This window comes from Oenanthe melanoleuca, chromosome 7 (assembly GCF_029582105.1).
Source record: "Oenanthe melanoleuca isolate GR-GAL-2019-014 chromosome 7, OMel1.0, whole genome shotgun sequence".
In the NCBI taxonomy this organism is placed as follows: domain Eukaryota; kingdom Metazoa; phylum Chordata; class Aves; order Passeriformes; family Muscicapidae; genus Oenanthe; species Oenanthe melanoleuca.
The window spans coordinates 6,852,671-6,877,483 of record NC_079341.1 but is presented as its reverse complement, the minus strand read 5'-3'; the positions used below and the strand labels follow the sequence as shown (position 1 = coordinate 6,877,483).

Here is a 24,813-nt window from a genome sequence, read left to right as displayed (position 1 = left end):
GTATTTCTGTAAAGTCGTGACCAATGCTAATGGATGTGTTACGTAAATTGGCTAGGAAGGAAAGGGGGATTGGAATTTATTTGCTTAAAAGATGTTCAGGATTGAGACCTGGACTAGTGATGCTATGTTTTTGTTGTGTATGCTGGTCTTTGCATATGTATCAGTGACCAGAAACAAACCACAACTTTAATGTAAACTACACTTTACAAAGCATTACACTTTTTAGAGAAAGGTCAAAGCATAACCTGCTGCTATTCCATGTTTTTCAATTAGAATTCCCCCCACAGGATTAATTCATGGGTGCACACTGGTTTCCTAATTTTAGAATGATGGGGGGAAAGGGAGGCAGAATTGGATGTTAAGCAGAATTAGGGGTATTTTTTTTGACAGCTGCATGCTTTCATCTTGAAGTCTTTTCAAGTGATCTTTTATTTCTTCTGCCTCTGATCGTCCAAATCTGAGTAGTAGAGTATTAATACATAACATTTGCAATAGTTGTGTCCAAACTTTTGCATCAAATAACCTTCACATTAATATTGTTCATTTATTTATCTGCCCTTGAGGCTATATCATGAGAGATCCATATGAGTCAGTGAAGCACTTCTCAAAGTATTTCTCAGATTAATGTTGAAATTAATTAGCAATTAATAATGAGATCTTATTTCCAAGATTTTAAACAGCAGAAAAGTAAGAATTACACAGAATAAAGATTAAAAATTTTATAAACACAGAAACCTTTTTGTTTCCACAGTGATATGGCACTAGTTAGAGTACAGCAGTCAAAGAAGTAAGGAGTGTTAGACTAAAAGAAACTGGAAAAACTCCACAGAATATAAAAGCAGTAGTAAAATAATTATGTAGAGCCTTAGTGTAACTTCATCCCACAAGAGTACTAAGTTTAGTAATGTAATAGATTCTTGAACAGGGAAAAAAATCAAAATACAGAATAATATTAAACCAATGCTCTTATTCATGTTATGCTTGTAAGCCATAATTTAAATTTGTATGAGCAGTTTACTTGGGTATAATTATGAATTAAATCATTAATTTGTCTCCTTGGAATAACATGATGATTTCTAAATACAACAGAATCCCTCCTTGTGTTCAGAGAAAATAAAGTCCCCAAGGACCCTCAGATCCAAACCATCCCAATCCATTATTTTTAATCAGGTGAGTCTGAAACCAATTAGGAACGACAGACATAACTGAATAATTAAAGGTTTGCCTAGAAGTGTAAGAGTAGAATTAATGAAAACAAAGTTTATTCCTGTGTTTTAGAAGTGACTTGGGTAGGAATGTTGTAAAATAAGGAATAAAAAAAGGAGTGAGTTGAGTTATATTTGAAATAACCAACAAATTTCAGCACAGTCATGAGAGAATTGCAAAAAACTTTTAAAATAGCAGTTTTCTAAACATTGAAAACAACACTGGGTTTTAAATTCTTCATCTGAGAGCACCAGGTTTATGCATCATAAAAAGGATGACCAACCAACCAAAAGTCCCCACAACCAAAATGAAAATAATATTATATATCTAGAGATAAAGCTCAAAGTATACTCAAAAATGTAAATTTTTTTCAATCAACCATTATTTAGTAAACTAAAATCTTAAAATCAAAAAAGATGTGGTTAGATATCCTTTAAATATAAGGCTTGTAGAAGCAAAACACTGCCAAAATAGAATTTTATTATTTCCACATAGAACAGAGTAATGCATGCTTTTTTGAGGAGTATGGCAGTCATTAATCACTAAAATCTTTTTGGGAAGGGAAGTTTTACAGCCCAATTTAACAGAAGCAAAATAAAATCCTATAGTGACAGAGTGCACTAGTCCTTTCTTCAAACACTAATTCCAAACCCTCAAGAGCAATTATTTTCCTTAGGTACTAAAACTTGGAGTCCAAAAGTCCTTTGGATGGTCTGTGCTTAACTACTTATGGTCTGTGCTACATAAACCATAGATGTATCCCTTTATTTCCATAGTGGTGCTGCTCCTTAGCACATCCTGCAAGTAAACAGAACTGAAAGTATGCTCCAGATGGCATTTAACCCTAAATCTTTATTGCCATTTTTCTGTCCTGCATTTAGTCAGCATAAATCCTAGCAAAGCTTTAGAACAGAGATGTTTCAGTTGAAGACAGTTCCAACTGCCAGGCATTTTCCTATGAAATGGTTTGTGGGTGTGTTTTTATGCTGCTGCCCTCTTGATTAGGCATGGTGTCAGAAAGATGAAAAATCTTCCCAAAATATCTGATAAGAGTATTTCAGCGGAACTGTTGCCAAAAGCCAACACTAAGGCTATCAAGTGTGAAATGAAAATTAGGAAGTCATTGGACATTGATTTGAATTAACTCATAATGACCTGGTTTATGTTTTTGGCCTCTGGAAAGATGATTAGAACATAAAAACAACTTTCTGTGAAGGGCATAGGAATATTAATGAACTAGTCATCCGTATATGAGCAGGAAATGTCTTCTGTTAAGGTCCTCAGAAAACAATCACCTTGCTAAAAAGCTCAAGTAGGCACTGGAATGGGATGTAAAGAACAGAAACATCTTAAAGGAAAATGCTTGGATTTCAGAAGCAGGAACCACTGTTCCTGCATATCTATATCAAAAGCTTTTTCAGCTTTTAAAAGTGTAACTTAATCTTGTACTAAGAGATAAAGCAGCATATGGTATTGTGGATGATATCATATGATATGATATGATGTTGGTGCCTCTGCAAACTGCCTGAAGGTCAGGCTGTAGGAGGGAAGCAATGAAACTCAGTGTTTGTCCATTTTAAGGCTCTTGGATGCCCCATATAAACAGTTGTCAGTGGAGCTGTAACAGTTGGTATGGACTGAAAATCTGTTACTTCATTGTGGTTGAGAGAATGGTATTCTTTGGAAATACTTTGTAGGAATTAAAACCTGAAAATCATTATGTACTCCTGGAGATATCCTCAAGAATTAAAGAGGAAATTTGTGTTTATTTATGGGCTGCACCACTGCATTTCTTCAGTTTCATTATCTTTGCATTTGTTAGTGGAAAAATAACCACCATGAATGTAATGATAATCTAACTACAAGGGCAAAATGCCTACACTAGATTTCTTTTTTCCACAGTATTCTAGCTTAGTAGTATTCCAAGAAAAGAAGAAAAAAAATAAATAATTCAAATGTTAAAATAAACACGTAATTCTGATTGTTTAAGTATTGTCAAGCTTAATTCCTTAAAAGCACCATCAGTTATATTCATAGTTTCTTATTTGAGGGATGTTACCCTATTCACTCTTCAAAACATTCCACAATATCAGATTTTATAGAGACCACATACAGGCATTTTAGAATTCCATACATATGCATGTTTAATTCTGGGGTTTCAGTGGATTTTAATGTAGTTTTTATGTGATTTTTTAAATAAAATCTATATATTTCAGGAAAGAAAATTAAAATGCTAAAAAAAAATTTAAATATCTATAATATTGCAAAGAAAATATGTTATGCTATGTGAACAGCAGTATTTTTTAGAGGTAAAAAGAAACAGCTTTGAAAAGTAAGGCAATCTTTGTAGGATTTTTCTGTTTAGGTATTTGGCATTGAAAATGCTGCCACTAGGAGGGCCTTTATTTGAGAAAAGAAATGTTTGAAACTGATAGCCAAAACCTCTCTAACTGATCCATGGTAATTGTAATATTGATTGAACATATTAGTCATTCTGCTCTGGTTTTATTAATGAGTTTTATGGTGAAAACAAGTGTTCTGTGTAAATTTCTCCTTAACTGACAGTATTGAAGTATCCTTAGTGTTGAAGACTTTCTATCTTATTAAAAAGATATCTTTTCAGTACTTGGAATGGATAAAATCCCTCAGTTGGCAACACCAGCTGGAGATTTAATTCTTGTGCTCTATAATCCTGAAGACCTTCTGAAACATTTCCTCTAGGTCACAATTCCCAATCAGAGCACCGCACCGTGAGAGAGCTGTAAAAATACAGAGGTATTGCTGAAAATCAGCTCTTCCTGTGATCATAGCATCTTTAATGGACTAAATAATGTTTTAGGCTTTAGTTGTTAGAAAAAGTACCTGATTTAAAGTGACAGGAACTTCTGATAGTTACCTGCAACTTAATAAAGTCTGTGCCTTTAGCAGTTGAGAATGGAGGGGAATAGGTGATTTGTAAAAGAAAGGATGACTATACAAACATTCAAAATGGATTTAGAATGTTTCTATCTTGTGCTTTTCTTCTCTGGGTTCAGATTATGGCTCAGGCTCTCTAGCAGAAGGTAATGAATTCATTTTATAGGTGGTAAATGTGGCTTAGTTGTATGTAAGGTCAGTTAGCTTAATTTAAACTGCTGATGTGCATTAAATTAACTAATCCAGCAGGAAATTGCATTGTTGTGGTGCTCTTGTGTTCTCCACTGCAAGCCTCCCCTGTGGATGTTGTCAGATTGATGAGCAAGTAAATCATGTGCCAAGCAAGTTCTGATTTCTCTACCTAAATGCTGCATAATGCATCTATAAATGCTAAGATATTTAAAACTGCTTTGGGAATATCTGTTCTAAGAAAAAAACATCTTCTGAAGGGCAACTTCAGGTTTTAAAGTTTGTTTCTTTTGTGCAAGTCTCCTGGAAAAGAACATTCCTTTCCATATAATCAGAAAAATACAAATAAATATGCATTATGAATATTAGAAAATATGTGGAAATACACACACACACACACACATATATATTGTACATATGTATGTGTACCAATGTATGTTGAGGATATTGTTATGTGATGGGGCATGGATTTCTCAGTGTGCCATTCTAAAACTAAATTTTCCAGAAGGGCTATTGGAAAAGAACTATTCTCAAAACCGAGAGAATTTATTACAGACTGCACGGGATATTTCCATGTACAAATATTACTGCAGAGTCTATCTAATCTGAGGCTCACTGTGCAGTATTTTATTAGACTTCTTTTAAAATGGGTAAGATCTTTAAAATGAAATTTTATTTCAAGACCAGCCAAAGGTGCATTTGTTTCTGATGAATAGGAGAAGAACACCCTGGATTTCTCTTTCTAGTACAATTTCTAACTATGTTGTGGCTGAAATTAGCAGGTGAGTTGCAAAGGTGAGCTGAACATATGCAGGGTACTTAGGAGCTCTGAGGCAGGCAGAAGGGCTGCCAGGGTTGTAGGCATTTTGCCTGGTTGATATTTCTTTATTAATAAAGCCCAAAAGCTTAGGGACATTCTGATTTCTCAAATGTGAAATTTGCAACAGCCTAGAAATCTGTGCTGTATAATTCCCCACTTTTCTTTTTTGTGATCTTTTTCTCTCTTTAAAGACTATATAATAATAGCAAGCTGATCTCTGTTTTGAGTTAGTTTTATTTCTGGGTGTTCATTTAATAATGCAAGATTGCAAACTCTAAGAAACAAAAGCAATTGCAGGTACATCTTTGGGGATTTTTTTCCATGGTGTTAATTCCTTAGTAAAGGCATCTCACCTAACAGCGTACCTCGAATCTGAAAACCAGGTTTTTCTGTTAGAACAGTGACAAGGATGGAGGGAGAAGGCAGTTTTGTACTTTGGTTTGAGACCATTAGAACTTACAATTCCTAGGGGAGGTCATTGTTCAACATGATGGACCTTTAAAAAATTCATTGAATTCTCCTGTATTTACTCATATGGTATTTATTTAGGTAGTGTTCTTGGATATTTATTTAGGTATTTTCCTGTGCTGTTTATTTTAAAAATGTATGGGCAATAATTTGTCTAGTAGTGGAGAATTGCATGTAAGTCACAAGAATAATGTTAAAAATGGCAATGGATAAAAAACCTGAACAGCCTTTTCCCCTGCTGTGCTAGTCAAGGTTTTGTACTCAGATTAAACTGAAATAAATACTGAAGATCGACTATGAAAGGAGGTCTAGGATCTAAAATGCTTGCAGTAAAATCGAAATTTAGTACAATCTAAATTATGTTCACAAAAACTTCTCTCACTCCAGATCTTCTTGCAGTGAAATATCTTGTGCATCCTAGCTGAATTTCTCTTGGGGATTTAATCAAGCAACAAGTCACCAGAAAGACCATCAGTTCAAACTGAAATGGTACTTCTGTGCAGAAGCAAATGCTGATTCAATTTTAAGATAAACTGCCTGTTACAATAAATAGCTGAGGAATATTTGGAGAAAGCAAAATACAGGATTTCAGCCAGGAAAAACAGTTGGCTGCAGCATCAGGTACATGATGGTTCAGAGCTCCTGGCCCCATGTAGGAAGGGCAGAGGCACTAATCCAGTGTGAAATAACAAAGGTGGAGCTTTGAAGATTTGAAGGAGAGTGATTATGACTGAGAATACTCCTGACCTTGTCAGGATACCCTTCCACTCTAGGTCCTGGCGAAAAAAAAAAAAAGTGTTTTATTCTCATTTTATGTGAAATAGATGCTGTTTGTGTTCCTTACTGGACACCCTAAGGATACAGCTCCTACACAGGGATTGTTCTCTGAAAGAGAATTTTCTTTTTAATATAAAATACAACAATTGTAATGGAATACTTGGAAAACTCTTTTTCTTAGATGGTACAATTCACTGTCTTTATCCTGATGCATGGAAAAAGAAGAGCTGTTTAGGCTGAAGATACTATTTTAGCTGGCACAGTTGGGAAAAGAAAGGTATACAAACATCTATCCTTATCTGTTGATGAATTCCTGTCCTTGAAAGTTATTTTCTTTTCAGAAGTCATAGTAGCATTATAGCAACTCTAATCTGAATAGTGTTTTGCTACAAAGTGAAAAATTTAAGGGATATCATGTTTGCAAAAATGGAAAACGTTATTTAACAAAAGAGTTTTCATTACTGAACCTTCCAAATGTAGCCCAGAATTGTTAACTCACTGCTGTGTGTTTGATTCCTCTGTATTCTTTAAAAAATTGTTGTCTGAGTGATGATAATTTTTTGGTATGATGGATGATATTGAGGTATCATTCTTTTATTTTTGATTGGTTATTATTTCAGGGAGTAGACTTTACATGTTTCTACTTTTTCTCTTTTAAAATTATTCAGTTATCCTCTAAGTCAAGCAACTTTGAGGGATTTTGCAACTGCTGTGAGTGACTCATGGCAAATATTTGTGGTGGGAGCATAGTACTGAAAATAACACATTTTGTATTGTATTCCAGAAGGGAGTGGGAAGGCAATGAAGGGAAGGGAACTTTGCCCAAAGGGAACTTTCCCTGAGGGGCAAAGTGCAATGAGAAATGGAAGAATTATTGTCTCAGAAAGGATATAAGGAAAATACAAGCAGCCCACAGAGAAAGATGTATCCCATAGAAAGTGAGATTTTAAAGGTGAGGGACTATCAAACTTAAGCAATAATTGTCAAGAGAAAAACAGAACTATATTTTAGGAGGGAAATTAAAACTGATGAAATGATATTTTAGTCAGAAGATAAAATGGTGAGTCCATGTTTGGACAATAAGGAAAATAAGATTGGAACTGATCAAGATCTTGTGCCTGAACTAAAGGAATACATTAACTCAGTTTCCAGCAAGGGTGATAATGTAGAGCACGAGGATGGAGACAGGATAAATGCTGAAATGAAAATAAGCATATCTGAAAAAAACGGAAATTAATTGTCATAATAAGGATGAAGGGGAGATAGACAATTTCCATTCCAGAATACTGAAACTGCAATAAAACTGCTCTTTGAGAAAAAAAAAAAAAAAAAAAAACAAACAAACAAACTATCAAACTAGATGTAGTATTAGATAACAGGTAGCTGACAAATATACTGACGTAGGAAGTTATTGGTCTGGTTCATTGAAACTTCTAATACTGTAACAAATACTCCAAGGAAGAAAACTTAAAGACTGAGGTAAAGAATGAAAACAGAATTAATGGAAGCTGATGGAACAAGACTTCATGGATTGTAGATTGGACAGAAAATTTAAAAGTATGAATCTCATACCAAAATACTTGACCTACATTTTTCAGCTGAGGTTGACTCTACCATCTAATAGCATCAGCATACAAATCTGTAGAAAGGAATTCATGACCTAAATAATGCATTATTTCATGCATCCATTCTCCCTCCATGTATCATAGGCTAAAAAAGAAATAGGAGCTTAATATAGTTACATTTATGACTTGCTCTTATGGTTTTCAACTGTGGAACATAACTTTGTTCTACATTTTACCACTGTAACTCTTTCGTTATTAAAATTATTTTAATTTTTCCAGGCCATACTCATATATTTTTCTTTAGCACAGAGGGAATTGTAGTTCTCAGAGCTGTGCTTGTGTAGAACTAGCTGCAATTATTCATTGGTACGTTAATTTTATATATTTCTTTGGATCCTCGTGTCAGTTTAGTAAGTATCAAAAATAAAAATAGTTTGCTTGGGATTTGTAGAACAACTATAGTATAAAACATGCAAAAGCTATTTTTCTTTTTTTGTCAAAAAAGGTGTTTCCTCTCCAAAGGGAACAATTAACACACTTGTAGTACAGATCCAAGAGCAAGTCAGGCTTTTCAGACTGAACACAGCTGTCTGCTGTATTTATTGTAATAAGTATTTTCTAATTTATCCCCTTATTTTATGATGAAATATCACTTTTTTTTCTAGGAGGTTTTACATTCCATCAGAAAGAAGAAACCAAGGGAATGCAATTTCTTGAATACATCTCTTCTTTTTGATCTTACAAACACTGATTTTCCTTCAGTTTTACATTACAGCTTTTCTGTTTAAACAGACTTGTGGATTTTGTTTCCCTCAGAAATTAAGATTTTACTAGCTAAAACAAATCAAAAGGGGTTTTAGCTGTCTGATAGAACATAATTATCTGCTTAGAGATTTCATGGTACCCAAGTGCCCTGACTTGATGGTACCTAGGCATGTTGTACTTGGGCTTACATGGTATTAAACATGTGGAGAGTGCTGTGTCTGCAGCTCCTTAATGCTTCACTCAGGCTCTGACGTGGCTGTCACTCCAGAGCTGTCCATTTAACCATTCTATTTGATTTGAGCTGCTGCTCCTTTATCTGAGGGGCTTGAGCAGGAGCCACTGCAGTGAAACATTTTCAGCTGACCTTAAACCACATTGCTCTTTGTACTCAGTTTTTCTAAATATGTGGTATTTTATCTCTAATTGTGCTCAGTGGTAACACTGTTCAAAGAGAACCCAACTCTGCAAACCACAACACTTCTGCAAACATCCTGCTGCACAGTGCAAAGCTCAGGTCGTGCTGGGGCCACCACCACGGTGGCAATTAATGGCCCCATGGCATTGCCTCAGATCTGTCAGTTTGCTAAAAGGTGGGCTCACAAGGGCCCAGGACTGAGATATGGCACAGCTAAATGTTTGATTCTGCTGAATGGTTTATGCCTGCTGCAGAGCAATGTTTGTCAAGCAGACTCACTGCACAGCAGAACTGCCGGACACTTCCAGTGTATTCCCGGCATTTGTATTCATTTCAGCTCTCCGCACAATTTTTTTACATTGGCACCTGCTGTTTTTCAAACGACAATTTATTGGTAAGAAATTAATGTCCTACTAAGCACCATATCTCTCTCTCTCTTCTTCCTCCTCCACACTTGCATGACTTCTCTTTTCTTTTTTTAATGTATCCTTTGATGTAATTTATAAGTTACATGCACATGTTGGGGAGAGCCAAACTGAAGTGGCTACAAAGCAGCAGCTGTAGCTGCAGCTGTTCCTTTCCTTGTTTACTGTTGATTTTTAATCTAGCAAAGTTTAACTCAAAAAAATTGACAAATTAAATTAAATCTGCTGTACACTCACTCTCTAGTTCAGAGACGTACATAAATATTGAAGCACGTATTTTAAATTGCTACTATGCATTGCTTTTTAATTAATGACTCTGCAGCTATTTAAATTTGGATCATCGGGTTCATGATTGTTTGATAGAAGAGCATTAGCTTCAAGAGAAAGATCAATACTTGAACAAGATTACCCAAACCCAGTGTATCAGCCTGCTGATGAAACCAAAGTGGCAGCTGGTAGCTCTGTTGATTAGCAGCACTCACAAACCGTGACTGCAGAATGTGTGTGAAAAGGATGAAAAAACCATCCACAGGGCACATGACCAATCAATTAAAACAGGTTTTGTTTTTTCTTTCCCTCTGAAAGAAACCCAGATGAACATTGAATTGGTATCTGTTGGACAGAGGGGAGGAACATGGAAAACAGGAGTTTTTCTTTTGTTTTGTGCTGTGTCTGTGCAGAGGGACAGCTGACCAGCTACAAAAGGTGCTCACAGGATCTCTGTGTAAAGTAATCTCTCAAGTCATGTGTTCACTCAGTCATTTATACAAGATTACTATTTCCAGTGTCTGAATAGCAAGAGGGTATCAGGGAAACTTCCAAGTAAAATACAGACAACTTATATATAGTCAAGTTGTAGGTGGCATTATCCATTTAGAAGAAGTCTTGGAAAATTTTTGTTTTGTGTTCTCCTAATTCCACTTCCCACCCAAATGTCAGTCTTGTGCTGCTATGTCAATGCGATTCCACAATTCTGAGACTCATGTGGAAGGTTGCCACAGTCCTGTTGCCAACCTGGGTTTAGTGGCAATATATCTAAATAACTTAAATATCATTCTTCTGCAAACAGTGAGAGGTAGGAAAAATTATTAAATCTATAAATGTACATGTCATTGCTATTCTTCCTGAATAAGATACCATGAAAATGGAACAAATCATGAAACTGCAGTTGCCTGTTCAGCTGCCATGAAAATGTGTGTCAAGTGAAGAGACTTTGTTCTGATTCACTATTAGCCCTTGCAGAGAGTCTGTGGCACCTGCCTAATCTGTGATGCCTCCAGTGTTCAAAGCAATATTCTGAACAGATAAAGATTTACATTCCTACTATGAAGAAAAAATGGACAAAGTGTTCTGGTAGTATTCATTTTGCTTGATGCATTTATTCCAGTTGAATACAAAAAAGGCACTATGCTGAGGGGAGGGAATGAGATGTAGATTCCAGGGATCCAACATGAATATTCATCCATACTTTAGAGAGCATGAGACTATGTATAAGGTGAAGCTTTTGGTTTGTGACTTTCTGGAACTAAAATCCATTCAATTTTTCCATTTTGTAATACTGCTTAGACACAGCTCTCTAAGCTACATTCAGTCTATAACACAGGATTCTAAAGAGAATGAGTAAATGTGAATTGAAATAGGAGAATTTGAGTTTGGTTTATTACACCATATTAATGGAAACCAGCTCATTTAAGAATTTGCATATCATTAGAGTGGTGTCTTCCTCTAGGCAATAGGCTGATTTTTGCCAAGGGTTAATAGCACAGGAAACCCAAGTTCCAAGCATCACAGGTTACATGAAACACCTGTCATATGCAGAATTATAAATCAGTACCCAAACATCTTCAATTCAAAAAGCCTAAGTTAACTTTAAATTTAAGTCATACATTATTCTTTTAAGAGTTAGAATTTGAAAATGGAAACACCATGATGCAGTCTGACAATGTACTGTGCATCCCAAGAGGAATTGCACAAAAATTTAAATTGTGAATAAAGGCAATGTGATGAATCGTTTAGGTGCCTGTGTTCCATCTCTCTGCTGCTGTGTGGGTTAGATGGTAATTTCTATCTTCTGATTCAGCTGCTGATTCCTACAGCTTAAAGTGTGAATTTAGCTGCAGTTTTTCTCATGTGGATCAGCATGAATCACCAGCATGAGTAAATTAATACTTACTGCAGAAATACTCCAATTATCTATTGTGTGAGCTAAATATTTAATAATATCATCTGTCAGTAAAGGAATGCTCTATCCTCACTGTGAATTAGCCAAGAAAAATTAATATATTGGATGTTGATTTACTGAATAAATTCACAGATATAACTTTGTTTTACAGTATAATATCTGAGCACAAAGGAAAAACAATTATTCTTAAGAAAGTAAAATTAAACTGGTAAATCTACAGGCAATACATTGCAGATACTGGGTATAATGATTTGCTGGAATAAATGCTAATATGCTTCTCTGTAACAAAATTATCAGTAGCATTTTAATGTCCCTTGAAAGAAACACAGAGAACAGGAAACTGATAATTCTTTTCTTAGATAAAGTAGATAAAAATTTTCCTAGATTATAACCTGTGAGATTTAATTATCTGATTCATTTGTCCTATGCTTACCCCAATTACAGAGAAAATGTCATGTGTTGAACACCACTGAAAATCAGCCTGAAAGCATTAAGCCTTAGACCTTGGGAATGTTTTGGTTCAGAAAAATTATTTATGCTCTACATGTAAAAAACAGTCCTTAAAACCATAAGATGGGAATGGTTATATGAAAGGCTATATCTTAAATGTAACAGAACAAATTTTAAAATTAATTTATTTGACTTAGCTAATCAGTGCTAATATGTTATAGAATTTTTGTAACCTTGTCATGGAGAGATAGAATGTGTCTTTTAAAAAATGAAAAATTACTCTGACCTGGTTTGATAATAAATGTTATCGTTTTACTGTTTTCTTGGTATAGCTCACTATAAAAGCTTTCAGTCTACCTTAAGCTATTAAAAAATGCCTGTCTTCCAGGGCTGGCAATCAACCCTGAGATTTACTGCAATTTTGGAATATATCACATAGAATGGAGATTTGATCATGTCCACCTAGTGTTTGCCAATTCTCTAGGTATTGCAACAGAATGGACACAGGCAGTAAGGCTACAGAGAAAGGGCATCCTGGCTACCTTTTAGGGAACAAATATTTTGTTTTTTTTTATTGTGGTAGGGTATCCCCTGCAGTGTCCCTTAGATGCTGTGTAGCCCTTGATACACAGCTGTAGTTCAGGGTCAGCCCAAGACCCAAACTCTGCACAAACTGGCTCTGTTGGTTTCACACTGGGCTTGCAGCAGCCCCAGCTTCCTCTGGCTTGCTGAACTCAGAGAGTGCCCATAACATAGCTGAATTAATTGAAAAAAATGAATGATTAATTCTGTTTACAGCACAGCATAACTGTGCCAAAAATTCAGAGTCTTGCTCTTGGTATGACAGTCTGTTCCCAGGAAAAAACAAGATTGATAATTGTAGAAAGGTTGAATGTCAAACAAAAGTGGTGGCCTGTACAGACAGTCTTTTAAAGGAATATCTCTTCTGCAGTCCAAAGTACCTATCTGAATTATTTTACTCAGAATTATTAGCTTGTTCCTGGAGTGTAGCTATTTGTTTGGAATGTGACACCTGCCAGTTTTGGGTCCCTGCTGGATTTTCACAGCCCTCAGAGACTTGGAGTTATGACATAGATACTGAAGTGAGAGCTATTTATTATTTCATTGTGAGGCTCTTCTCATTCACTATGATGACAGGAACATTAAATTCTTCTCTCACTTTCAGTTTTCTGGGCTGTTTGAGAAACCTCAGTTATTGTTCAGAAAATTGGGGCTCAGCAGACAAGGAGTGACTACAACAGAGGAACATGCCAGCAGTGTCATTCAAAAAGAAGGTTGTGATGGAGGATTTTATTATTATAAAGTACTTGCCTCAGAGATTTTTCTCAGCTCTCAAAGTTTCAGAAAAAGGGACTTATGTTTGAGTTCATCCAAGGTAAAAAAGGACAGTTTTATACACTTTATTTGCAAATAGTCTCATTTTCTAGTTTGAAATTTAATTTGGTCAACAACTCCATTATTTTTTTATTGTGCCCACTTTATACTTTTGCTCACACCTTTTGTTTGAAGTGCTATGTGGAAAGACTGCTATTTATCTGGAAAACTGCATGGAATATATGTGTGGTATTCCAAACTCAAATGTTATTTTTAAACTAATGAATACATGTATTTTCAAATGGTTTGTTTCACAATATCTGGCACAGTTACATGCAGAATTCCCAAGAGACAAGTTGTACTGGTGTCACAAACTGTATTTGTACGTGGGCATTGAAAATTTCCAAAACACAAAAACTGTTCTGTATGCTTTATGCTCTATGGCAAAAATATTTTACCACCATTATTAGAACATGACTTGTGGAAAAGCTGTTAACACATATCTGGAAGTAATATTTGTTCTTTAAAACTGAAGAAAAAAATACTGCTAAAGGATTTTGAAAGCTTAAGTGCAGCAATACATCATCCAACTTGCCTGCATAGTCTTAGTTAGTGAGGGAACTGAGAAAAAAAATGGATCAATGTAAACAGAAAATGGGAATTCTCATTTATTTCATGCATAAAGTTTGCAGAATCATTGCCAAAAGGACTGTGGGCATAATCCTGTCTATCTTTTCTGATCAAAAAATGTAGGCACTTCAGTGACAGATTTGCTGGCTCACAGCACAGGGCTAATCTGCAATTGTACAATTTGAATTTTAAAAGCAGATATTTTGATCTTTGTATATCAGTAGTTCAAGTTTATTTCAGAACCAAGACAAGATGTGTCATTTTCCCAAATAACTTGAAGGATCAACAATTAATCATAGAGCTTTTGGGAGGATAAAAGGGTTGCCTCACAGGGCGTTTTGGGACTGGGAGGGTCATAATTATGTTTTTTAAGGTTTTGCAGCTCTTAAGGCAAAGTAGAAACAAGTCTCTGAAATGGCACAGACTGCAATATAACTAGGCAAACTCATAGAGCCTTAAAATAAATAAAGCTACAAGATGGAGATCTGCATGGTGATGCTGATGAGCCAGTGAGTGCAGTATTTCAGTGCTTGTGTGTTGCAGATGAAACTGATGACTTAAGGCTTTTCTCAGGCTTGCAGTTCCTTAGCTTTAAACTTTTTCCAACAGCCCAAGGCAATGCAAATAGTTTGCACAAAATAATCCTTATAATTACTGCTGTAAAATACTTCTCCCTGCCCCTCAAAATGGGACAGTTGTTTAACTGACACGTACATTTCTCTACCAGAGCCTGGCCCTGAAATTAGCTCAGCTGGTTAAAGCATGTTGCTAATAACACCAGGTTTGTGAGTTTGATCCCTATATATGGGTCACTCACTTAAGGGTTGGACTTGATGATCCCTGGGGGTCCTTCCAGCTCAAAATATTCTGTGATTCTCTTCTGTACAGCTGTGCTGTTTTCCTGGGTTTCAGCTTGAACTGCAGCTCCTGAAATTTCTACCAGTGCCAGGAAAAACCATGGCATAGAGTGCTCCATTTGCAGTGCTAGAATTTAATTTTCACTGTCTCTCAGTATATTGTTCAGTCTCACTGTACACCATATATGTCTCTTTGAGAAACAGGCTGTAAATACTTCACTGAAGTTTCTCATCCTCTAGTGTGAAAGCTGGTCTTTCAGGTTTTTGATTATGTTACTTCTGTCCTTCATTCATGTTGAGTGATTGCTAAAATCTATTATTATAAAATCTTGTGGTTTTCCCTAGAGTCAGATCCCTGAATTTCCCTGCCTGACCACTTTCTGGAACATATAATAGTAATAGTCAATTTTTTTTTCCATAGTTTTTATAAGGGGGTACTTCATCCAGCTTCATTCAACTTCCCATTTGTTCCTGTTTACAGAAAATTAATTTTTATCCTTGCTCAGCTTTAAATTAGACCTAATCTTAACTTGTAAGAGCAACTGCTTATAGGTAAACTCAGGTTTCTGTATTTATTCACCATATTCTACCTGCATCCTTGTTTGCTCTACAGAGAGCTGTTAGTATTTTCATTTCTGTGTATTTTCTTTTCTCAATCTGTTTTGACATCAAGCCCATTGCCAGAGCTGAGTTCTGGGGACTGACAAAGAAGTGTTGATATCTCTTCAAACTTTTTTTAAATTTTGTTTGCATCTCTTTACCTTAAAGTCTGAACCAATGTTAGAGTCAAAAAAGTATATTGGCTTTGTATCTGACTTTCTTTAGTAGTCTGGGAAGTTTTGTGCTATGTTTGTACTTAGTCTGTTTTTGGTGAATGTAATACAGTCATGATTCAGGGGCCAACAACATATTTAAAATTAGAGACCTCAGAAAACTCAGAAAACTAAAAGAAATAAAGTGAAATATAATTACTGAGCATTTAATGAGTTGTGTAATTCCATATAAACTGTACCAAACCGACCAATTGAATTAGTATCTCTTTACCTGTGGAGTACATTCTGCAGGTTCTTGTAAAACATCCCAATTATTAGCACCTAAAATAAGCAAAACCAGAAAGACTCCAAATAGAGTGGAAGTATCAACCCACAAGTAAAATGCATAATTTAATGTAGTACAAATATATGCCAGTAATTATCCTGATAATAATATTTTAATCACTTTTAATAAAACTATTGGGTTTTTTTCCTCATAATTATTTTCAATTAACCATATGGTGCTTGGCCTGTGGTCTCTGCTGATGGTACTCTGTTTCTATTTTTAATTTTTATGCTTACAGTAACTGGGTCTGTGTGTGTGTGTGAAGAGTTATTACAGGAGAATTGCTTGCTTGGCACAAATAAATCACAAGTTGACAGGGATGGCTGTCTTGCTTCTCCACAGAACATGATGCTGATGTTGATGCATAAAAAGGCTTCTTGAATTTTAATAATTTTTAGAAAATTTTGTAATTTGTTTTAAGAGGTCAGCACAAACTTTTAGAGTTTGAAGTAATCTGTGGAGACCAAGGAGATCTAGATTTCTTATCACTTTCATATCAATTATTACCTCATTATAACCTTTGTAGTTCGGTGCTCTTGAGAAATAGATGTGGATTTAAAAAATAATATACATACCTTAATGAGTTATTCAACTGTGTTTTAAAATTTCTTCCTGTTTCTGTTTTTAAAAACATAATGTGTGATGTGAAACAAAAATATGTGGAGAAAAATAAAGTCAGTACATGGAAGACTTTTATCTTAAAGTTTTCAAAGTCCACTTGGCTGAAGTAGGACAGAACTCCCTCTTGGGAGAAACTGAGAGTTATTTTGCAAGGTCCATGCTGACTGCAGCTCTGCTTCTTTATGAGCCATCAATAATATTTACTGTTAGCAATCCAAGCTGTGTTGTAGTAAATTAACCTCTTTTCAATCCCCTTTGGCTAATCTTTTACTACATTATCTCAGTGTATAAACTGGGCATTCAGTAAGAAATATTTTAATTCTCAGGTTGGATCCTTACAAGATGCTGATGTCTTAAATAATGCTTCTAACACCATACTGTTAAATATGTGGTTTTTGAAAAGTAACAGAAAACAATTGTTCCAATTTCCCTTTCCATATCACAGGAAGAGAGTGATCATCTCTCTTTGGAGAGCACTTTCTGATTGCGTTGGCTCCTGAGCACACCAGATGTCCTTTTGGACATCAGTGTGCAATAAAACAGTGGCAATAAAAAATTAGCTATTCACCTGCTTGAGAAAGAAGTAAAAAACTGTGCTCTCAAGTAGTGAGCTTCAAAATTTTGAAAATATTTCTGCATATCACAGACCTTTTACTATTTTCTCCGAGTTCAAGACCCCCTAGGGTGCATATTCCACCAGATTCCTTCCACCCCTCCCATCAGTGACATCTGATTTATGATCAAGATAAATTCTTACAAAAGCACTTGAAACCAACTCAGTTCTCCCATGGCAAGCCTTCCCACTCAACAGTGTGCGTCCATGAGCCAGCAACAGCTTTAGTGGAGTTTACCTGCCTAGAATTAGACAGGTAATGTATATATATATTATAAAATATATATAAACCATTCATCCCTTGAAAAGGCAAAACTGTAGATAGGCCTGAGCCATCCATAACTTCTAATGCTTCCTGAAGCTGCGTTTTTACATTGGCTCTGTGTATAACAATGGGCCAGCAACTTTAAAGTGATTACTTTTAGCTCCCTCACAACCCTCTTTCTTGCTGTGTAATTCAGATTTGCTTCTCTCTCTCTGTTACTTGCATGGATTAATCTCTAACAAAAAGACTGAAAAGCATGAGAAACCTTTCTTTTTGTTGTAGTAGAAGTGACAAAATTCATCTTCTACCCTACCAAAACTGGCTGAGATGACCTGAAACCTCTGAAGGATCTTTACCTTCCCTCAACACAGTGCTACTCTTGGGAGCTGCTGAGGGAAATGGCACTCATTTCTCATTAGCACAGACAGCCAGGCCTGGCTTACAGAAATGAGCTATGACGTGGGGTAACCTTACCAATGAAGTACTGCAAGTTTTCCTCATCACTGTGTTTCTCAAAGTGTTCCTCTATGAATTTCATGATCAAGACCGTGCCTGTAGGGGGATGAATAAGCAGAAATACTGTGGAACAGCATCCACAGGTCTAAATTAAAATTTAAATTAATTTTAATTAAGTGTGGATAGCCTATGCATGTTCTTTTTTTCAGCAATAGACAGCTGAGCAGATGAATAGGAAACAGCTCTTACTTTCCTTTCAGATGCAAAAAAAAAACAACCCCAAGATACATTATAAAACCAGCTAATGGGAGATCTAAACAAATGGAGTCTGGTAGTCTTTAACAACACAGATCTTTCTTTACCTGAAGAGGTCCACTGAGCTAGCAGGCTTCCTAATCTGGTATGCCTGTTCTCTGTGACAGATAACACCAACACTTAAAGAAAATGCTATTGTTAATTAAAAGTCCTTTTGAAGCCCAAACCCCAATACCGAAGGTCCACTTTCCTCTTATTTTTGTTTTGAAAGTATAATTATATATGATATTGATCAATCCCAGTCTCTCAGTAACTGACATTTAATTTCTTTTGTGTTTTGCAAAATCATCAATAGAGAGTTCAGCTCTGAGAAATGTACCTCTTCAGATAGAGACTGTTCTGCAATTTTGAGCTCTATGAGGTATTTTAGACAGCTTGATTTTTAATAAGCACATTTTGCTCAGATGTGGATGAATGAAAGAGCTGTAAAGAAAGACACTTAGAATGCATGGGAGAATCATATTTTCATTAATTTGATAAGTTCTTTGAAGGAAGGGATGATATTCTGTGACTTCTATACTTTAATTAAAATAAGGAGAGACCAAGGTCCATCCTCCCCCTTGAGTCTTGTGTCAGCTCCCAAGTTTCATAAAACCCGTGAAGTTAACCCTTTCCCAGAGAGTCAATGACAGCATCTTGAGGGTGTCTGTATTCAATCTTTCTGAGTTCCTGAAGGGGACAGCTGGGGGCACTAACTCACAATTTGCTTGCATCTCACTTAAGAGCTTTTCTATACGTGTGCCTGAAGTGAAGGTGCTTGGAAAGTGTCCAAAGTAGAGAAGCATAAATGCCCACAGAAGACATGTGCTTTAGCAGTGCCCAAACATTGAGGATTCCTGTTCAGAAAGGCCCTGCCTGACCCCACACAGATGTGCTGTGCAGCAGCACTGTGACTGCCAGACATAAATGAGCACTACGAAAAATGTGACACAGGGCATGTAATTAAACTCTGAAGCCCAGATTTATTCATAGCAGGAAAACATGCATCAAAGAGTGCCAGCTTACAAGGACACTATCTCTGGCTGAGAATGATTGAGCTGAAGTTTTCGAAGGCAGGAAATGTATCCTCCTGTATCAAAAATGCCACCTATTGAATACTGTATCACAGGTGAATTCTATCCAAAACAGTGCATTGTATACATTATTGAATAAGAACAGATCTTACTTTTAACTTTCCTATTTTCATCATAAATGAAGAATATTATGAGACAAGTTTTTATATGGCATTGTCATGCCCAAGGCAGGCAGTGATATCAGTGTCACTGGTCACCACACATGGGACACCAACAGGGACACCATTCTTAACCATTGTGTTCTGCAATGAATTATGCTCACTTTCTCCACTATATGTACAATTTCTGTAGGTGAATCAGAAAGTTTCATCATCTCCATGACAGGGAGCTTCATGTCACCACTTTTTCTGAAAGTTGGTGAATTGAAGAGATGCAGTTTGATCCCATTTTATCTCTGCTTATGTCAGTGAAGACTTTCATCTGATAAATCAGCTTCAAACAGAGTGTGACCTCTAATCTTATTTGCTAGTGCAGTGTTTCATACATACAATCATTAAACATGTTTTTCCATTTGATTCATTAGCTACTAAATATACCTGAATAAATGCACTAATTTTCTCCAAAGCTTGAATCACACTCATTAAAAATCTGCAGTTTTCCATAAGCAGCTAGCAGAGATGGGTGAATTTGTGAGAAGCCCTTACAATAATGCTTTCCAGAGAGCTGGTGGCTGATAGCTGCTGCATACAGGAGTATTTTTAGTCAAAAGTTGTGATCAGTGCTTTCTGTTTCATAGGTTATAACAAAAACACGATTATGTTATCAACTTGAGGAAGGAACTGTGTGTTTAATTCAAGTATGAGAGATTTTATGTCCTTATTTATGGAAAGCCACTGTAAAACCAAATTCAAATGGGATCAAGCAAATCCTAGAAATAGAGTTTATTTTGCAGTATAAGTGCATGATTTTAAAGTTGAATATAAACCTCCAAGCCTCTTAGTAGTTGCAGATGCAATCCTAAAGCAATAAAAAAATTCTGCCCAAGTCCAGAGCAACATGTAATTTTGAAAGATAAATATAATTCTTGGGCAAATTGCATGTTTTAATTGTTGTTACACTTGCTTTGGATGAACAGTGGGCAACTGATGCTGAGTTTTGTCTTCATATGACACCAATTAAAAGAGAATGGTTTTGGTGACCTAACAAGAATTACTCCCCTGAGTCAATATAGCATTTATTTATGCTGATTGGGGGTGGGGGGGAAAGGTATTTTAATATAATAAACAGAATTTCTGATATTCTTTCTCTTCATTACTAGAAGATACAATGGTGAGAGAGAAAATTATTTGTAATTACTTGTAAACTCCACTTTTGCAGTGTTCTTAACATTACAGCCCCTGATTACACACAATTTAGTGGATATGAAGTTAAGTCAACTGAGTGGTACTTGGGTAAAAAGAGCCTTTTGAAAAGCCATAGTACATTATAAGAGCAGTAGAGTCAAAGGACATCTAACACAGCTGTAACAAGTGATTTTAAATTTCAGGCTGCCACAAGTGGCTTTCATCATTTACAGGCCTTCCTTAGGAGTTTAGGCACAAGAACAGAAGTTAAAATGCACAGGAGTAAAGATTTGCCTATAGTATGACATCAGGCTCTTTCCAAGAATCTCCCAACATACCACGTTCAAACCCTTGACTGAAACAACAAGGCAGTTTTCATCCCACAGGATCAATGTCCTTCACAGGCACTGTCACATCAGAGCCACTATTGGAGCAGCCAAAAAAATCTGCTGTGCATAGTGAAATCCTTTGCAAGAAGTGATCTGGAGATGCCTGTCTCTGGGAAATTTGTCTTTCAGGAAGTTTTTGGTGTGTGAATTCATGTGCTTACAGAATTTTCATGGTTTTCATTATGGTTTAATTTTACTCTCCAGAAAAACAAAGAGAGATTAGTGTGAACTTTTGGCTTGTTCTTCAGTTATTAGATTTTGCTTGATCTTTATGCAAAGTGCTAGTTCTTTGATTTGATGCCATTGATGCTGATGTAAGATCTTAAATTCCTTGGATTCAAACCATGGCTACTCACATTTTCTGTGTGCTTCTAGGCAAGTTTTTAACTCTGTATCTCAACTAATAGTCATAGTGCTGGCTCACTGACTTCTGAGAGATTTTCAAGCAGAATCAGATCTTCATATGATCCTCTTTAAAGCAGTTTCACTGGAGTAAGAACAGTCTTCATCACATGAGGATATAGTTCTGTGTTATTAACAATCATAAAATGCCTTGCTGTGAAGTGGCAGTAAGATATCACCTAGCAACACAGAAATGCATCTAAAATGATTCTAAGTGCATTCACCTTTCCTTTTCCTTTTTTCTTAGTTGCATACAAATCTAGGAATGTGCTCATGAGATACTATCCAATGTAGTGGCTTTGTACTATTTGACAGTAGAATTCCACTTTTCAAAAAAGCTTCCCTAAATGGAAGTGCTGGCATTTTTCTAATAGCTCTGGTGATGTGGAAATTAGAGCTGCTTTCTGCTCTCTCTCATCCCCTCAGTATTCTAGTTATACAAGAGCTAATTTGTGTGGAAATGAGAGAACTGATAGTCTAGCCAGCTCATTAGGTACAATTAAAAGAAAACCATCCCTCAGGGTCAATGAAAATCACTACCAGAGAAATAATTGTTCATGTTAGAGGGCTGTCTTCGCTTAAGCACAATAATATTTTATGGGTGTGTATTTTTCATGCACTTCTTACAACTCTACATGAAATAACACTCACTTTCTTGAAAGGGTTGTTTGAAGTTGGCCCTCTGTCTTTTGTTTTAAGTAGAAGTTAACTGCCACAGATTGGCAAACTACATTTAGAAAGTTGATTTTCCAATGTCACTTATGTAGTTTTCATAGTTAATTCAAGATTTTTATTAAATTTTTCTTTTTAATGAAAATTTCTGTTACAGTAAATAGAATATTAAAGAATATAGTATAATAGGTGGGTGAAGTTAATGACTGTGTATACTCACTGAAAGATAACATTTTTCAGTATAGGTTGTATTACAAAATATCCAATGTAATGATTGTTGAAATCATTCATCTGAAATGATTCTTCATAGCAAAATTATGGAAGCTGTGCTGAGATCAATTATATTGAGACTTCCTTGTCTTCCAGCACAGGAGTATTTTGGAGCAGTGAATGTTTCTGGATATGCAGATCAATATGCAGCATCCATCCTTGAAACTCTGATGTGTGGCCATTCTGTAAGTGGCTACTTACTTTTCCATTTTCTCAGATATTTAAAAACACAACACTGGTGTATTTTCATAATTATATTCAATATTGACTTATTTGTTATGATGTGCTATCAAGTGTTGATATTCTTTCAGTTTCTATCAAATGGGCTGCAGCCTTTTCTTTAGGGAGATCCTTTAGAATTTAGCAGATCTCAGCATTAGTAAAATGTTCATCTTAAATGTTGCATTTGTTTTCTTTCACACTACTGCCTCAAAATTGTCTTCTTGGACTTCAGTGATGCCCAGAGGTCTTTGGAAAAAAGCCCCAACTTTTTCTTTTGTCTTTTTATTTTAAATCATAAAACATGATACTATTCTTTTATGATTAAAGAGAATAACAAAGAGCATGATTCTAATTTCAAATTCTCCTCTTTCATGTTGTAAAGCAGTATTTCACAGAAAAAAAATGATAGGTAACTTTGAAGAACTGAAAATAATTGCTGTGATACATTAAATACTTCAGTATAATTACTATCTGAAAGCTACAAGCAAACCTACTTGATCAGTTTCTTCTTTGCGATAAAAGACTGACACTTTCCAGAACATCAAGATGACTTAATTTGGTGTATAATAAAGAAAAAAATTTGTAAATGACAGATTTAACTTTTTTTCCTATTGATCAAGGTTGCAATTACTAGTGCAATTAACTTTTTGATCTCTATTAGGGTGAAGGTGAAATCTATAAAAGATAAAAATGGCAGGGAATTATTTTTTTTGTAATAAAATGGATTAGCAGTAGTAGTTAGGAAGTTTAGCAGTGAATCATGCTCTGAACACAGGCAGAAATCATTCTGTCCTTCCAAAATATATGCATGCCAAGTACAGGAAATAGTATCTCAAGACATTAAGTTACCATTTTTGATGTTCTTCTATTGAAACTGAACCAATTGGTCTTCACATTCTTAACCTTTTGTTCAGGTAAATCAGTTTAAAAAATTTAACACAGCTGATGTATGGACACATTTGACCTTAGTTTGCATTCATCAGTATCACTGTGCAAAAGCTAAGTTCTGTGATTGGTATTTCATAAGGCCAAATGTGTATTGTACACAGGTGCTACATAAGGTTACAAAGAAGTAGCTTTAAAGGGGCAGTGTAGTGAAAAACAGAATGCTTTGCCATGTATATTGTCCAAGGTAAGGCAATTTGAATTTAATATTCTACTTTTGCTTGTGAACTAGAGGTTTAGCTTCACTGCTCTGGTTATGACAGATTTTCTCCTTACAATCCTAAATAAGTGTTATCATTTAAACACTGAAACTGAAAAATGAGAAAAGAAACCTTCTAACATAATGTCCAAGAATGTCCATTGGCATCATTATGTTAAGTAACTCTAAATCAGTGATTTTCAAAATAAGGAAGAAATGTCAGCAGAGTGCCTCATTCTGCTACTTACATTGTAATTATAGATTATTAGTAACAATGTTTCTCACCTTGCTTCATGCCATGATGCCCAGCAGGACTGTCCATTATTGTTTTAGAACAATAAGCATTAACCTAATAGAATGGGGGGAAGGGGGAAGAGAACTAACTATACAAATTCTTTTTGAAGACCAAGGGGAAAAAATGACCCAAGAATGATAAAAATCATATGGATCTCATATTACTTTATGAGTGGCACAACCTTCTATTGTCTCTCAGCATCCAGGGGAATTTTCTGGTCAGAATCCATGAAAAATAAGAAAGTCTGTCTGATTATCACTTATAACTTATTTCAAAATATAATGGTGGCAGTTTTTCTGATACTTTGATCACCGTTTTTATACCTTATCTACATCTCAAATGAAACTCATGGTGAAACTAACAAAATTTAGCACTTCTTGAGAAGATTATTTAAAAGTTTGAGACAGAAAATGAGGACTACAATATTATAATACAAGTATAGAATGTATCTAGAAAGGCAAAAAAGCTGTTGAGACTGGAATATGGTATGCTGTCAGTGAACTGATTTGGTTTTTAAAGTGTTTCTTGAAATTCAGGTTTTTTATTTGGAAGCAAATTCAGTTCACAATACAAATCCAGTTTTTTTAGCCCAAGAATAAATCAGTCAGGAGCCAAACAGATGACTGAGACAAATGAGAGGGAAAATTGAAATTAACTTAAATTATTTTTTCTCTAAAAAAATATTACAGTACTAA

General features: G+C 35.4%; 1 protein-coding gene across 3 annotated transcripts in view; it reads left to right on the top strand.

Annotated features, from left to right (window-relative positions):
- The window catches only part of TFPI (tissue factor pathway inhibitor), a 148,827-nt gene that overhangs the window by 62,926 nt on the left and 61,088 nt on the right, over positions 1–24,813 (top strand). The window contains exon 2 of one of the 3 annotated variants that reach the window (XM_056496176.1): positions 22,554–22,642. The exons of the other annotated variants lie outside the window; for them this stretch is intronic. Coding sequence (XP_056352151.1) covers positions 22,628–22,642 — 15 coding nt within the window. The 5' untranslated portion in view covers positions 22,554–22,627. The remainder of the gene's footprint in view (positions 1–22,553; positions 22,643–24,813) is intronic. 3 annotated transcript variants of the gene reach the window in all.